The sequence below is a fragment of the Haliotis rufescens genome, unplaced genomic scaffold (genome assembly GCF_023055435.1).
Source record: "Haliotis rufescens isolate VD_foot unplaced genomic scaffold, xgHalRufe1.0.p SCAF_2, whole genome shotgun sequence".
Classification (NCBI taxonomy): domain Eukaryota; kingdom Metazoa; phylum Mollusca; class Gastropoda; order Lepetellida; family Haliotidae; genus Haliotis; species Haliotis rufescens.
Window position 1 is genome coordinate 45,928,477 of NW_025963890.1, and position 15,902 is coordinate 45,944,378.

Genomic DNA, 15,902 nt, shown 5'->3' on the forward strand with positions numbered 1-15,902 from the left:
CACATCAATATGCATCAGGCAGACTTCTCCATTCCACTTTACCCCATCCCTAGCACAACAAACACATCAATATGCATCAGGCAGACCTTTCCACTTCACTTTACCCCATCCCTAGCACAACAAACACATCAATATGCATCAGGCAGACTTCTCCATTCCACTTTACCCCATCCCTAACAGAACAAAGACAACAATATGCAGCATGCAAACCTCTCCACTTCACTTTACCCCATCCCCAGCAAAACAAACACATCAATATGCAGCACGAAGACCCCACTTCACTTGACCCCATCCCTAGCACAACAAACACATCAATATGCACTTTGTTTGTTCCTTCACCGAAAACAAGCATGTTTGTGTAACACAGAACGTTTCAAAATACACACGGTTAGAAGGAATACAGAACGTTGTGTTATTCTCGACAAAACAAATAATATAAAATGGAAAACACGGAGCACGCACCGGATTCTATCTTGAGGATATCGTTACGTGTGCGTAGTATATCGTTATGTATACTTAGTACTTCATGGTTCAGAAGATGTTTTAGAACACCAAAGATCAGAATACCACGTGCAGTGCATCATGGTGGCTGATGCAACAGTTCAGTGGTTGCTTACAACTAATGGGCAGCTATTAAACAAGAACACTCTCTGCGCTGAAATGGTCACATAATGAATTCTAGGTGTTTTATGAAGTGCTTGGGTGTGGAAGATATCCTTATTTCATCACCTGATATCATAACTGTGACAAGCTCAGCCAGGTAATGAAAGGAACCGCCAATGCATTCACTAATCAAAACCGAGAGGTTCCTATAGGTCACACACATGCTTGTTTTTCATTGGTTCGTCCAACATCAAAGTCACGGGTCCTTTCGGTCATGCCTGTTATTTCTTTCACAGATGTGTAAACAATGGATGGAGGATGCAACAGGTCCTGATCAGGGGCTGCATGACTCTCATAGATTACTTGTTCACAGCGCCATGATTCCTTATTGCTGGCCAGGTGGGCGAGGGGTTCGTGTTCTCTCACACGTAGCAAGATGTACGTGGGAACATAGGTTTCTTCCGGTCCCCGTCCCAAAATGGTAACACACATACTCTCACATGTAGCCAGTTGTACGTAGGGGTATAGGCTTCTCCAGTCTCTCTGCCAACACGATAACACACTTACTCTCACATGTAGCCAGCTGTACGTGGGAACATTGCTTCTCCCAGTGTCCCTGCCAACACGACAATACACATACTCTCTATAGAACCAGCTGTACGTGGTAACATTGCTTCTCCCAGTGTCCCTGCCAACACGACAATACACATACTCTCTATAGAACCAGCTGTACGTGGTAACATTGCTTCTCCCAGTGTCCCTGCCAACACGACAATACACATACTCTCTATAGAACCAGCTGTACGTGGTAACATTGCTTCTCCCAGTGTCCCTGCCAACACGACAATACACATACTCTCTATAGAACCAGCTGTACGTGGTAACATTGCTTCTCCCAGTGTCCCTGCCAACACGACAATACACATACTCTCTATAGAACCAGCTGTACGTGGTAACATTGCTTCTCCCAGTGTCCCTGCCAACCCGACAGGGAGTATGTGTACACACAGATACACACGCGCGCGCACGCACGCACGCACACGCACACACACACACACAAAGATACACAAGCACACACAAGCAGCCTGCCTCAATGTACCTGCAGTGAACTAAGACGGGGTCCAGGGGCTGTTTGGCGCCTTCCACTCTCACAGCATCTACACAGGATTTGATGACGTCATATGGCGGGAGATCACAAGTGTCTGGCCAGTCCATGCAGTGAAACTGACGTAGTACCCGTGTCTTCTCACCAGCCTGGCAATACAGATGGGTATAGCGGCGCATTACAGCAGTCCAATGTAGCAGAATACACACGCCAACTTCAGTTATATATCTCGTGCAGTTATAATGACGTCACTCAGTACCAACGTTAGAGCAGAATACACAGGGATACTTCAGTTATGTTTGTTTGTTTGTTGTTCGCCGCCCTCAGTAATATTCCAGCTATATGACGGCGGTCTGTATATAGTCGAGTCTGGACTAGACAATCCAGTGATTGATATCATGAGCATCGATCCACGCAATTGGGATACAATGACATGCATATTCAAACCAAGTCATCGAGCCTGACCACCCGATCCCGTTAGTCGCCTCTTACGACAAGCATAGTCGCCTTTTACGGCAAGCATGGGTTGCTGAAGGCGTATTCTAATCCGGATCTTCACGGGTCCTTCAGTTATGTATGGAACAGTTATAATTAGCGACGAGTTGTGCCTCGTTCAGCATAATACACAGACCCATTGCAGTTATTTAAGAAATAAACCACGAGTGGGAGCTGTTTACTGTACAATAAAACACTGCAGGGAGAATAAACCATAAGGGGCGCACTCCGAGTGGTTTATTATCTCTGCAGTGTTTTATTATATGATAAACATCGACCATGAGTCGTTTATTTCTTATATGACATATCAACATCATGTACAGCCTCTTTAAGGATGTTGATAAAATGTACAAGCTTTGACAATATTTACCCAAATTTTAATATTGATGCCTCCCTGAATAGAATCCAACCCCGGAAATGTCGGACAAGTCCATTTTACGCACAGGTGGGTTAAGTTTGGTATTTCCCACATATTCTAACAATCGTGACGTCGATCATCTGTACCTTTTCTCCTAATACACGATTGCCATATATCTATCATTCTTGGATGCGATCGTTCGGCCATTGCGTTTATCTGCATTGCCCAGCTACATCTATGGGTAACAACTCACTTGCCATGTCCATCTAAAAACAACGCCGTCCATTATATGACGTCAACAAGTTGCGAGCACATATTCGAATCTCAGGAAATGACGCCACGATAGAACAATGTTTTATCGTGAAATAATCCACGTTTCATTCTTCATTGCTCTTTGCGATTAATCGCGTAGCTATCTTATAACTGGGTAGAGTGGAGTTATAAAGACTGCGTTCAGTACTAGCATATAGAGCAGACTACACAGGACCACTATAGTTATTTGTGCAGTTATAACGACTTAGCTCAGCCTTGTCGCATAGAGCAGAATACACATGCCACTTTATTACGCAAAAATTATGCATAATATAAACACCAAAATATATTTTTATGGAGCAATTGGTTACCTTTGTCTTCACAAGATGCAAATTCCGGACACACAGTCCCTCCTCCTCCTCATCCGACACAGACGACACCAGGAACGGCCCAATCTCCATCGTCTCGCCGTGCTCGGGCCAGTAGACTCCAAAATCCTACACACAACCCAATTCCATTTACACTTGTTTTATCCCGGATAAATACCGACCATTTTAATACTTAAAGATGCGTGTACGACCAGAACATTCATAATATATCTTGATAAAATGAACGTATGAATCATGAGTCACTGAGTAAGTTGGGTTTAACGCGGCTTTGAACAGTCTTCCAGTTACATAAACCGCCTCCGTGGTCTAGTGGCAGAGCGTCCGCCCGGAGAGCGGAAGGTCCGGGGTTCGATTCCCGACCGCGTCATACCAAAAGACGTTAAAAGATGGTACTTGTTGTTACCCTGTCTGGCGCTCGGCATTTAGGGGCTAAAACAAGGACTGGTCGGCTCGGAGTCAGTATACTTAGTCTGAGTGGGGCATTCATGTTAAACTGCGGCATGGTATCTCAGTGTGCTAGCACTATAAATCGGCATCAGTCCGGACTAGTACAAGCAGCCACACACATACATACAAGTGCGTGCACGTCGCTATATAAGTGCAATAATCTTGGACGCGACGTTAAACCCCACGATTCACCTCACCTCATCTCCAGTTACATAACAGCGTGTCAGCTTAATGTGGGAGGAAAGCCCAAAGGGATGCAGACGTTTACCACTTTGATGAAACCCACGAGCACTGGTATGGTGCTAACACACCTGGAAACATAATCGAGGCGAACCGGGATGTCCAAATGACGCAACTCAAAACAGCGATTCGCAGCGCCTCAGAAAACTTGGCGACCAGTGAATCATGAATTATATAGATTAATATAGATTACATGTTCCGTTATAATTGAGTTTAGTGGTTGTCACAACCTCACTCTTTGAGGCAGAGGTACAGAGGTACTAGCGGGACAATACTCAACGTAGATGCTCCTTCGACTAAGCTTCCCATTCCGAGAATGGATATTTGCCGCAGGGTCAAAATGCACATGTACGACAAACTCAACACGTCCGAAACAAAACGTGTAAGCGAAAGTAGTTTCATATATGAACGGAAATACAACTTCCCAATTTCTGACCTTGCAATGGCAGACTCTAAACATAAAGATGCCAGTTGCTTATATGGTATCATCGGTGTTAGGAATATCTGCCTCTTATCACCTCTACATCTTGGTCGTCGTTGATGTTGTCGATCATGATGATGAGACTGACGCCATGGTCGTACACGAGGCGCCAGAAGTCCAGTACTGTGTGTGGGAGAGGGGTCTGTGTCACGAGTAGTCCCCGGGGGTGACGAAATGACTGTAACAAAGATAATTACACGTGGACAGAGTACATATGATCTATATACTGTCAACGTTCATTTACTCCATCGTTTAAACTATATTATACTGTCGATGTCAAAGGAGACAAAGCACAGATGCAGCCCTTATAAGACTGTACCTTGACATTATCTCGACTCCTATAATAAGGTGCCAACCATATCGTATTCTTGGCCTTAAAATGCTCGGTATCTTCCCGGGAGATGGGGAACTATGCTCTGGTTCTTACCTTAGGGAGGTGTGGTGTGTGTGTGTGTGTGTGCGTGCGTGCGTGCGTGCGTGCGTGCGTGCGTGCGTGCGTGCGTGCGTGCGTGCGTGCGTGCGTGCGTGCGTGCGTGCGTGCGTGCGTGCGTGCGTGCGTGCGTGCGTGCGTGCGAGTGACGGAAGTTTATCGGCTTGGATTTTTTTGAAAACAATAATTATGCTTCAGACTGTTGCCGGACAAAATACATTTGTGCCAGATGGGCTTTTCTTTAAAAAAATATTTCAAGCTCAAAGTTCTAATTTGAAAAATCTGGTTTTGCGGCTATAGATGAATACATATCTAATCTCCTGACAATATCCCTACCCCCCCCCCCCCACACACACACACACATACACACACACTCAGAATATAAAAGGGTCGGTTCCTTCGTGTGCCTCGATTTCAAGCTTGAGAAGAATACGATTGGTACAGTCGTCCATCATGTCGTTATTCGGTTCGAATTCAAGTAGTTGCATCTTTTAGCCGTGCTAGGTCCAAGTGATAAAATCCAAAATACCACTCGAGCATACAAAGGTAAATTCGCTCAAACGTGACCCCCAACAAAGGGAGAATTAGATAGCGTTGGATAATGAATAATGAAGCGGGTTGAAATATCTGTCACTATTGAATGAATGCTCATGAAGTTTCACAGAGTAAATACTGTTGTATTGTCCAGCTGGCTATGGGATGAGAGATATCCTCATCCCAGCAGGGGTGTCAGCTCACTCAATCAGCAGCTATATGTACATTGTAGCACGGTGATGGATTGTCATATAATTGGTTAATATGCCTCACGGTGTAATAATCTGATTCATGGTGTTGATATTCGGCATTTATCTCATAACAAAGAATTGGAATGCACGTATGAATAATTTCAAAAGCTTATTACAAGAATAACCAACTTTGGTCGCATGGGTCAATTCAATATGCCACGTAAACAGTGAATCCCATCAACTTCTCAGCAGGCTCCGAACAGCCACATACACAGACCTATACATGTTGCGTTTTACAAGACCAGGCTCGACGATTTGCAGACACGTAAGACTGCACTCATTCACTTAAAACTTACAAAAAAGCCGCATAATACCAATACAGAAATACCGGGGGACCGGTGTCCTACTCACTGGCATAAGCACTGCATTGATGTAGTCGTTGCCTGCGTCGTTGACGTCGGTGTGTAGATGTGGCCGGTATGAGTCGACTTGAGTCAGGAACAAAAAGAAACAGATGAAGATGCTATATGTCACTATCTGGGTACGGCTGGATATAAGAGGGTGACATTGTGAGTATAAATCCATGGGTCCATACAGTATACATCCCCTGGTCCATACAGTACACATCCTCTGGTCCATACAGTATACATCCCCTGGTCAATACAGTATACATACCCATATCCATACGGTATACATCCCCAGGTCCGTACAGTATACATCCCCAGGTCCATACAATATACATCCCCTGGTCCATACAGTATACATCCCATGGTCCATACAGTATACATCCCTAGGTCCGTACAGTATACATCCCCAGATCCGTACAGTATACATTCCCAGGTCCGTACAGTATACATCCCTTGGTCCATACAGTATACATCCCCTGGTCCATACAGTATACATCACCTGGTCCATACAGTATACATCCCCTGGTCTGTACAGTATACATCCCCAGGTCCGTACAGTATACATCCCCAGGTCCATACAATATACATCCCCTGGTCCATACAGTATACATCCTCTTGTCCATACAATATACATCCCCTGGTCCATACAGTATACATCCCCTGGTCCATACAATATACATCCCCTGGTCCATACAATATACATACCCTGGTCCATACAATATACATCCCCTGGTCCATACGGTATACATCCCCTGGTCCATACAATAAACATCCCCTGGTCCATACAGTATACATCCCCAGGTCCGTACAGTATACATCCCCAGGTCCATACAGTATACATCCCCTGGTCCATACAGTATACATCCCTAGGTCCGTACAGTATACATCATCTGGTCCATACAGTAAACATCCCCAGGTCCATACAGTATACATCCCCAGATCCATACAGTATACATTCCCTGGTCCATACAGTAAACATCCCCTGGTCCATACAGTATACATCACTAGGTCCGTACAGTATACATCCCCAGATCCGTACAGTATACATCCCTTGGTCCGTACAGTATACATCCCCTGGTCCATACAGTATACATCCCCCGGTCCATACAGTATATATCCTCTGGTCCATACAGTATACATTTCCTGGTCCATACAGTATACATCATTTGGTCAATACAGTATACATCCCCTGGTCCATACAACATGCATCCTTTGGTCCATACAGTATACATCCCCTGGTCAATACAGTATGCATCCTCTGGTCTGTACAGTATAAAGCTCCAGGCCCATACAGTATACATCCCCAGGTCCATACAATATACATCCTCTTGTCCTTACAGTATACATCCCCAGGCCCATACAGTATACATCCCCTGGTCCATACAATATACATCCCCTGGTCCATACAGTATACATCGCCTGGTCTATACGGTATACATCCCCTGGTCCATACAGTATACATCCTCTGGTCCATACAGTATACATGCCCAGGTCCATAAAGTATACATCACCTGGTCCATACAGTATGCATCCTCTGGTCTGTACAGTATACATCTCCAGGTCCATACAGTATTCATCCCCAGGTCCATACAATATACATCCTCTTGTCCGTACAGTATACATCCCCAGGCCCATACAGTATACATCCCCAGGTCCATACAATATACATCCCCTGGTCCATACAGTATACATCCCCTGGTCTATACGGTATACATCCCCTGGTACTTACAGTATACATCCCCTGGTCCATACAGTATACATCCCCTGGTCCGTACAGTATACATCCCCTGGTCCATACAGTATACATCCCCTGGTCCATACAGTATACATCCCTAGGTTTGTACAGTATACATCCCCAGATCCGTACAGTATACATCCCCAGGTCCATACAGTATACATCCCCTGGTCCATACAGTATACATCCCTAGGTCCGTACAGTATACATCATCTGGTCCATACAGTAAACATCCCCAGGTCCATACAGTATACATCCCTTGGTCCATACAGTATACATTCCCAGGTCCGTACAGTATACATCCCTTGGTCCATACAGTATACATGCCCTGGTCCATACAGTATACATTCCTTGGTCCATACAGTATACATTCCCAGGTCCGTACAGTATACATCCCTTGGTCCATACAGTATACATGCCCTGGTCCATACAGTATACATCCCCTGGTCCATACAGTATACATCGCCTGGTCCGTACAGTATACATCCCCTGGTCCATACAGTATACATTCCCTGGTCCATACAGTATACATCCCCTGGTCCATACAGTATACATCCCCTGGTCCATACAATATACATCCCCTGGTCCGAACAGTATACATGCCCAGGTCGATAAAGTATACATCCCCAGGTCCATACAGTATACATCCCCAGGTCCATACAGTATACATCCCCTGGTCCATACAGTATACATCCCCTGGTCCATACAGTATACATCCCAAGGTCCATACAGTATACATCCCCTGGTCCATACAGTATACATCCCCTGGTCTATACAGTATACATCCCCTGGTCATTACTGTATACATCCCCTGGTCAATAAAGTATACATCCCCTGGTCCATACAGTATATATCCCCTGAGATATATTGCTGTTTGAAACATGACATGTGTTAATGTATAAAGTACGTTGCTTATGAATACATCTTGAGATGTGGTGATGTAGAACTCACGCGGGAGGATGTTGTAGTATCTGTTTTTGCGCCTGTTCTCGGCTGCCTTGGCGGAGATGAACTCTTTCTCTGACGTCACCGTAGGACAGGTCTTCAGGTCCTACGGAATGACGTCACGATTTCTCATGATAATGGTTGTAAACTTAAAAGACTATTGATGTGCAAAAACTGAATTCAGAAAAAAGTGTAAAACTAAACAAAATGAGTATAAAATACATATGAGTAAAAAATTAACCGAGGCTGCAAATATGAGTGATTGTAAAGAGTTCTGGAATACTATAAAGCACTATTTGAGAAGTAACGCACGACAAGGTGATATAACCCCTGACACTTGGTTTAGATATTTTAAGAATTTATTAAATCCAGATTTTAACAGAGATGTAAATGAATTTGATAAATCAGTTCAGGATTTTTTAGATTCCCATTCATGTCAACATTGTAATTATATGCCTTTTACTGACCAGCTCTTATCAGGTGAAATTACTGAAAATGAAATTAAACAAGCTTTAAATGGGTTAAAAGTGGGTAAAGCAGCCGGTGAGGATGGTATACCCCCTGAATATATGAAAAGTATAACAAACTTCATAAACCCGTATCTTAGGCAGCTTTTTAATAAAATTCTAGATACTGGTGTTTTTCCAGATTCCTGGAATATAGGAATGATTATTTCTCTACATAAATCTGGAAACATATCTGATCCAAGCAACTACCGAGGTATTTCTCTCTTAAATGTGACTGGCAAATTGTTTTCTGTTGTAATTGAAAAACGTATTAGAACATGGTTAGATGTGAATGACCTGTTATCAGAATCCCAAGCTGGATTTAGACCCAACTATTCTCCATCAGACAATATATTTATTCTTCAATCTTTGTGTACAAAATATCTTATCAAACCCAAGGGCCGTTTTTATTGTGCCTTTATCGATTTCAAAAAGTCTTTTGACTATGTGGATAGAAAGAAAATGATGTTTTTATTAATTATTAAAGGATTAACAGGCAAATTGTCAAACGTTCTACAGAGCATGTACTCATCAGTTAAGGCATGTATCAAGACAGATAAAGGAATCACTGAATGTTTCAGAACTTCAGCTGGTGTAAGACAGGGCTGTGTACTCAGCCCTGTCCTATTTATATTTTTCATAAATGAACTTGTAACTGAAATGTATCATGAATGTGATTACGGAGTTTTTGTGTCACAAGATATAATTGATATAATGCTGTTACTATTTGCTGATGATATTGCTTTATTATCATTTTCAGTTAGTGGCCTCCAGAAACAGTTAAATGTTCTCCAGCTATATTGTGAGAAATGGGGCCTTGAAGTAAATTTGAAAAAGACAAATGTTATTGTTTTCAGAAAAGGTGGTATTCTACATAAATTTGAAAAATGGACGTATTGTAATAAGACAGTCAATATTGTTTCATATTATAAATATTTAGGATTGACTGTATCTTCTCGATTAGCATGGTCAACAGCTTGTAAGCAGTTGGCTCTGCAAGCATCTAAAGCCTTGATTCCTCTCTATCGAGTTTTCAAAGAAAACAAATTTATATCTTTCCGAGTTGTTTCGGACATTTTTTACAGAAAAATAGCACCAATTCTGCTGTATGGTTCAGAAATATGGGGATGTCATTATAATGATTCCATAGAAAAAAATCATGCCATGTACTTTAAACGTTTTTTAGGTGTCGGTAAATATGCCTCTAACAAAGCCATTCTAGGAGAAACTGGTCGTACCAGTCTTTTTGTTTCATCCCAGCTACGGGCAGTTAAATATTGGATAAAGCTACTTCGTATGAATACAAATAGATTTCCTCTTCATTGTTATAATATGTTAAAAGCCTTGGATGAAAAGGGTAAATATTGTTTATGGGTGTCTGATATCAGAAATATTCTTTGTATGTCTGGTTTTTCTCTTGCATGGATATCTCAAGATGTTGGAAATGATAAACTATTTATCTTCATGCTTAAGGAAAGATTAGTTGATATATTTTCACAAGATTGGCACTGTCAAATATCATCCTCAAGGTTTTTATGCCATTATACGAATATAAAATCTTTACTTGTTCCTGAAAAATATGTATCTGTACTTCAGGATAGAACTTTGAGAAGATCTTTGTGTAAATTACGTATATCATTACATAATTTTAATGTTAACAATCTCAGAAAGAAAAATGTACAAGATAAAGAAAGTAGTTTATGCCGTTATTGTAATGAAGGCTATGTTGAGGATGAGTTTCATGTACTTCTCATTTGTAAATATTATCAGTTTCTTAGAAATAGATACCTCCCTATGATTTCAACTATGTACAAAGATGAACAACTGATGAGAAATTTGTTGAACTCCTGCAATGCAAATACAATATCATCTCTGTCAATATTCCTGAAGAAGATTTTTGAAATTAGACGTTAATATTTTATGTAAACTTATTATTACCTACACGTGACTGTAAAATGTTGATACAAAAAACAAACACTACTGTACTATAGGTCATATGGCCTAAAATATTGAATAAACTTCTGTTCTGTTCTGTTCTGTTCTGATAATGGTTGTAACTAAGAGCAATACTGACACTTCTTTGGAAATGCATTGTTATACAGCGTGACATATATATTTCCTTTCACGAGTTGTAAAAATTGACATCGTGTTCATTAAAGGATTCTGACATATTCCTAATGGATCTAATATCATTTCTAAACGACCACGACCATTCTTTCGTGAATCGTTCATACGTAAAAGACCACCACTGCGAGGCCTGATATTTCTTCTTCTTATAAACATTCTGTTTGTAATCTCTTCTCTTTACCTGCTCACGAAAACGTGTCCAGTTTCAGCCTCATCCATTTTAGTCAAATATGATTAATCCAACGTATACACCGCGAACAGTCAGTTCGCTTGGCGTTACACATGCTTATGATATAGTCGGAATCGTACAAAAGTCGACTCTGCTCTTTGCAGAGATTTCTATAGGATATGGAAAGGGTTTTGGCTCATTATTATTATTATTATTATTATTATTATTATTATTATTATTATCAGATTAAAATAAAAAATGCAGCAAAGAGGGTTTGTGTGATCCTGGCACAGTCAAGCTGATTAGGCTCTTCGTCAGCTCATGGCCCTGGCCCCCTCTACACGCAGCCGAGACAGCGAATGGGACTTCTCCCAGGAAACGCTGCCTAGTCAAACCAACCCAGAGCTCTTCGGAGAATGTGAAGACTCCCCAACACTGCAGCCATGTTTTTCCTTAATCTTGTCAATCACATTAGTGTCAAAGGGGGCAGAAAATTCAATGATATAAATGATTTCATTGGATTTATCAAAAAGGACAAGATCAGGTTTGTTGGTCTGGATACGTCTGAGGCTGTATACGCATCTATCCCAAAGAATTTTGGATTTATCATTTTCCATCACACCCTCTGCATATTCTGGGTCGTACCATGGATGGATCTCTGCGTCAAAATCATAAGTATTGCGAAGGCGGTAATAAAATGATCGAGCCACTCCATCGTGTCGCTTAATATATTGTGTTTCTGCCAAAGCTAGGCATCCACTGACAATGTGTTGGACAGTCTCGACCCGTGAAGATTCCGGGGTAGAATAGGTCTTCAGCAACCAATTCTTGCCGTAAAAGGCGACCATGCTTGTCGTAAAAGGCGATTCGGGTGGTCAGGCTCGCTGACTTGGTTGATGCATGTCATCGATTCCAATTGCGTGGATCGATGCTCATGATGTCAATCACTGGGTTGTCTGGTCCAGACTCGATTATTTTACAGACCGCCGTCATATAGCTGGAATATTGCTGAGTGCGGCGTTACACAAGAAACAAACAAACAAATCATTAGATTCATTACATAATCTACATTTAATATTTACATTTTGATGCAAAATCACACCTTGACGGTTTCGAGTGGGAAGTCCTGGGCAGCAAACAGAAAGCCTTCTGCTTTAATTTATTATTATTAGTAGTATTAGTATTTTTATTTTTATTTTTATTATTATTATTATTATTATTATTATTATTATTATTATTATTATCATCATCATCATTGAGTGTCCTCTGATAACAATATGGAGCGAGAGTGAAGCGTTTACCTTGAACTCTTTGTGTGCACATTCTGATGTGATGATATGGAACTGGTCAAGTAATGTAGCCGGAGTGAGATAGCTGCTGCCGGCGACCAAAGCCGCCAAGAGTGCCTCGTGCAGAAAGACGAACTGATCCTGGGGACAAGTCAGTCAAAATGATACTTGGGTTTACCTGAACAATCACCACGGGAATCAGAAGCTCTGATAACAATAATGCTATTGTCTGTCCTGTTTGCTCTCGCACATGCCGTCACATTTCACTCCTGTTCTTTTGTATATCGAGAGACGTTTGTTTGGTTGATAAAAAGATACATTAGAACTTTAACTCCAGATGAAGAAACACATGAACGGCGTTTATATTTCAAATAGAAAAAGGGAGTGTTATATATGTGGAAACACGGGACTCCGTTCATGTCAGAATCATAGGGGTTAATGGCTGCTAAAACTCATTATAATTATTACAATCATGGAAACTGTATTTTTCATTGTGGAACCATGTGCTTGAACTCTGACAACAAGTGTGTACCTGGCTGTCTGAACCTACCAGTGTCTGAACCATGTTCACTCTCTGCTGACGGAGCTTCCAAGCAACGACAAAGACGTCTACATCATCATCAAGGGCCGCCTCCTCAAGCAAATTCTCCAGAGCGATAAACGTCCCAGTTCGTCCCACGCCAGCACTGGAATGACAGTTAGGTTAGAGGCCTGAGCGGAACAGAACAGATGTTTATCATCAGAAATTACTTATTACGACGCTGTTGAATGGGTGTGTGAACATATACATATACTACAAGTGTAAATAAATATATCTATGTGAGATACAAATCATATCCATTTTTAATAAATGTAGCCATTTCTAACTTTGTATATGTAGAAAGATTTTCATAAGACAATTCCTCACATCTATCCATTGCGTACATGTATAAACAGTTTTTAACCTGTATGTGCCTTCTTTTGCTGTAGTAAAACTATATTTTATGTGCAGTGCTTCACTTAGTGTGTTTGATGTACAATTTTTTATGTACAATGCTTGTGTACAATGCTTGATGTACAGTGCTTGATGTATAACGCTTGATATACATTACAATGTTTGATGTATAACGCTTGATATACAATGCTTGATGTACAACGCTTGATATACAATGCTTAATGTACAATGCTTGATATACAATGCTTGATGTACAATGCTTGATGTACAATGCTTGACGTACAATGCTTGATGTACAATGCTTGATGCACAGTGCTTGATGTATAACGCTTGGTGGCTGAACAATGCTTGATATACAATGGCTGATTACAATCATTATGCCTGATGCACAATGCTTGGTGGCTGAACAATGCTTGATGTACAGGTATATTGGGTTAATTACCTGCAGTGGACAAGAACCGGGCCTTCTGACTCCCCAACTGCGACCTTGACCTTGTGACGGAAGTAAACTAGCGACCACGCTGACTGTGGCACTCCTTTGTCGGGCCAGGCCGTGAAGTGAAGCTGGGTGACCGTCCTTGATGGGCTATTGAGCTGAAGAGAAAGACCAGTTGAGGAACATAAGCATCCTGTATTATTGGCATCAGGGAGGTGCAAACAACATCATTCTAACTTAAGTTAGTTCGCTACTCAGTACAGTTGTACATTTGTTATCGTATGATCAATATTCGAGTCATAACATTTCCTGCATGACTGATTTTATTGAACTCAACAATTATAAACAGTCAAGCTGTCAACTGACAAAGTCAATCAGAGTCAGACTTAGACAAAATTCAGAGTGACGGGACTGACGACTAATAGGTTTTCAGATTGATGCAATGCCAAGTCATAACTGTGCCGGAGTGTGATTTTTTTTCAGTCTGGTTGGCTGCGAGACTTTTACGCTGCATTGCAACCTTAAAACATGGCGGCGTCCAGATGGCAAATTCCTGTCAATGTTTAGAGCAAAACCTAGACATTTTTGACAGGGATACCGTCGATGTTATTACTGTGTTATATATTAATATGTATTTATCGATGATGGATCGATAGAGGTAAAAATGCATCGATACAGTTATCGGCAGAAATACTATGGCGATTATTGTGGTATCAATGTGGCGTCATAATCACGCCTCTAAATGATATGGCAACCTGCCTTCGACATCTTCAGAGTCCTGGCAGTGTAGTGAGCTCTGGTGTCCTCATGCACCACGGTCACAGTGATGTCTCCGAGAAGCAGATCCTCCTCACAGTTCCAGTAGGCTTCGCACTTCCTCTGAAGAACAAGAAGCTGGGTTAATCCCCCGACTCTGACCAATGCATGGCATCGAATGCAGTTCACACGAGCCGACAGCATAAGGAAAGATATAAAGTAGCGCGATGTCCTGAACTGTCGTTGCTATGTCACTGAGCTTAAGAAGATGGTCGGTAGTACACAGGGAAGGACGATCAAGGAATAGAATCATAACGAGAAACAGAGAGCACTGTGCTGATCACATACCCTGCCCTCCTCCACCAGGTTTGTTAGCATCACAATGGTCGTCACCTTCTTCTCCCAGATCATCCGGACAAAGTCTGCAAGGATTGCCTTGTTAGGCCCTGAAACATACCCGCTAGTCAGACACACCAAACTAGAGTGTATAGCTTTTAATACATTTTAAACAGACCACCAATGCTCATAGTCGATTAAAGGATTTCCAAGACAGATTTGTTTGGTTGTTTGTAGTTTAAAGCCGCACTCAGCAATATTCCAGCTATATGGCGGCGGTCTGTAAATAAACGAGTCTGGAGCAGACAATCCACTGTTTGATATCATGAGCATCGATCCACGTAATTGGGATCGATGACATGCATCAACCAAGTCAGAGAGTCAGATCACCCGATCCCGTTAGTCGCCTCTTACGACAAGCATAGTCGCCTTTGACGACAAGCATGGGTTGCTAAAGACCAATTCTACCCCGGATCTTCACGGGTCCCAACACATCAGAATACGTTCTTACCTTGTGATGCGATGTAACTTGCTTTCTTGTTGTAGCTCTGGAACAGTAAGCGCTCTGTTAAAGGCTGTTACTGCATATTTTGTCTTCTACATGTCCAATTCATAAAATGATTACGCATGCATTGTTTACAGGCACTGGTTAGCATTTCGTGCACGTTTGATATTCAATACTCTGTGATAGTCACCATGGTGATGACTAGCCAGTATCTCTCTGATATCAACCACCC

General features: G+C 41.8%; 1 protein-coding gene across 1 annotated transcript in view; it reads right to left on the reverse strand.

Moving 5' to 3' along the window:
- LOC124142243 (receptor-type tyrosine-protein phosphatase T-like) overlaps positions 1-15,902 on the reverse strand; it is a 59,228-nt gene that overhangs the window by 9,244 nt on the left and 34,082 nt on the right. Inside the window, exons 16-26 of the mRNA XM_048400053.1 lie at positions 15,677-15,713; positions 15,178-15,275; positions 14,833-14,952; positions 14,080-14,231; positions 13,254-13,389; positions 12,716-12,844; positions 8,619-8,718; positions 5,937-6,013; positions 4,408-4,548; positions 3,185-3,310; positions 1,703-1,857 (exon numbers count right to left, since the gene is read on the reverse strand). Of these exons, the coding sequence (XP_048256010.1) occupies positions 1,703-1,857; positions 3,185-3,310; positions 4,408-4,548; positions 5,937-6,013; positions 8,619-8,718; positions 12,716-12,844; positions 13,254-13,389; positions 14,080-14,231; positions 14,833-14,952; positions 15,178-15,275; positions 15,677-15,713 (1,271 nt within the window). The remainder of the gene's footprint in view (positions 1-1,702; positions 1,858-3,184; positions 3,311-4,407; positions 4,549-5,936; positions 6,014-8,618; positions 8,719-12,715; positions 12,845-13,253; positions 13,390-14,079; positions 14,232-14,832; positions 14,953-15,177; positions 15,276-15,676; positions 15,714-15,902) is intronic.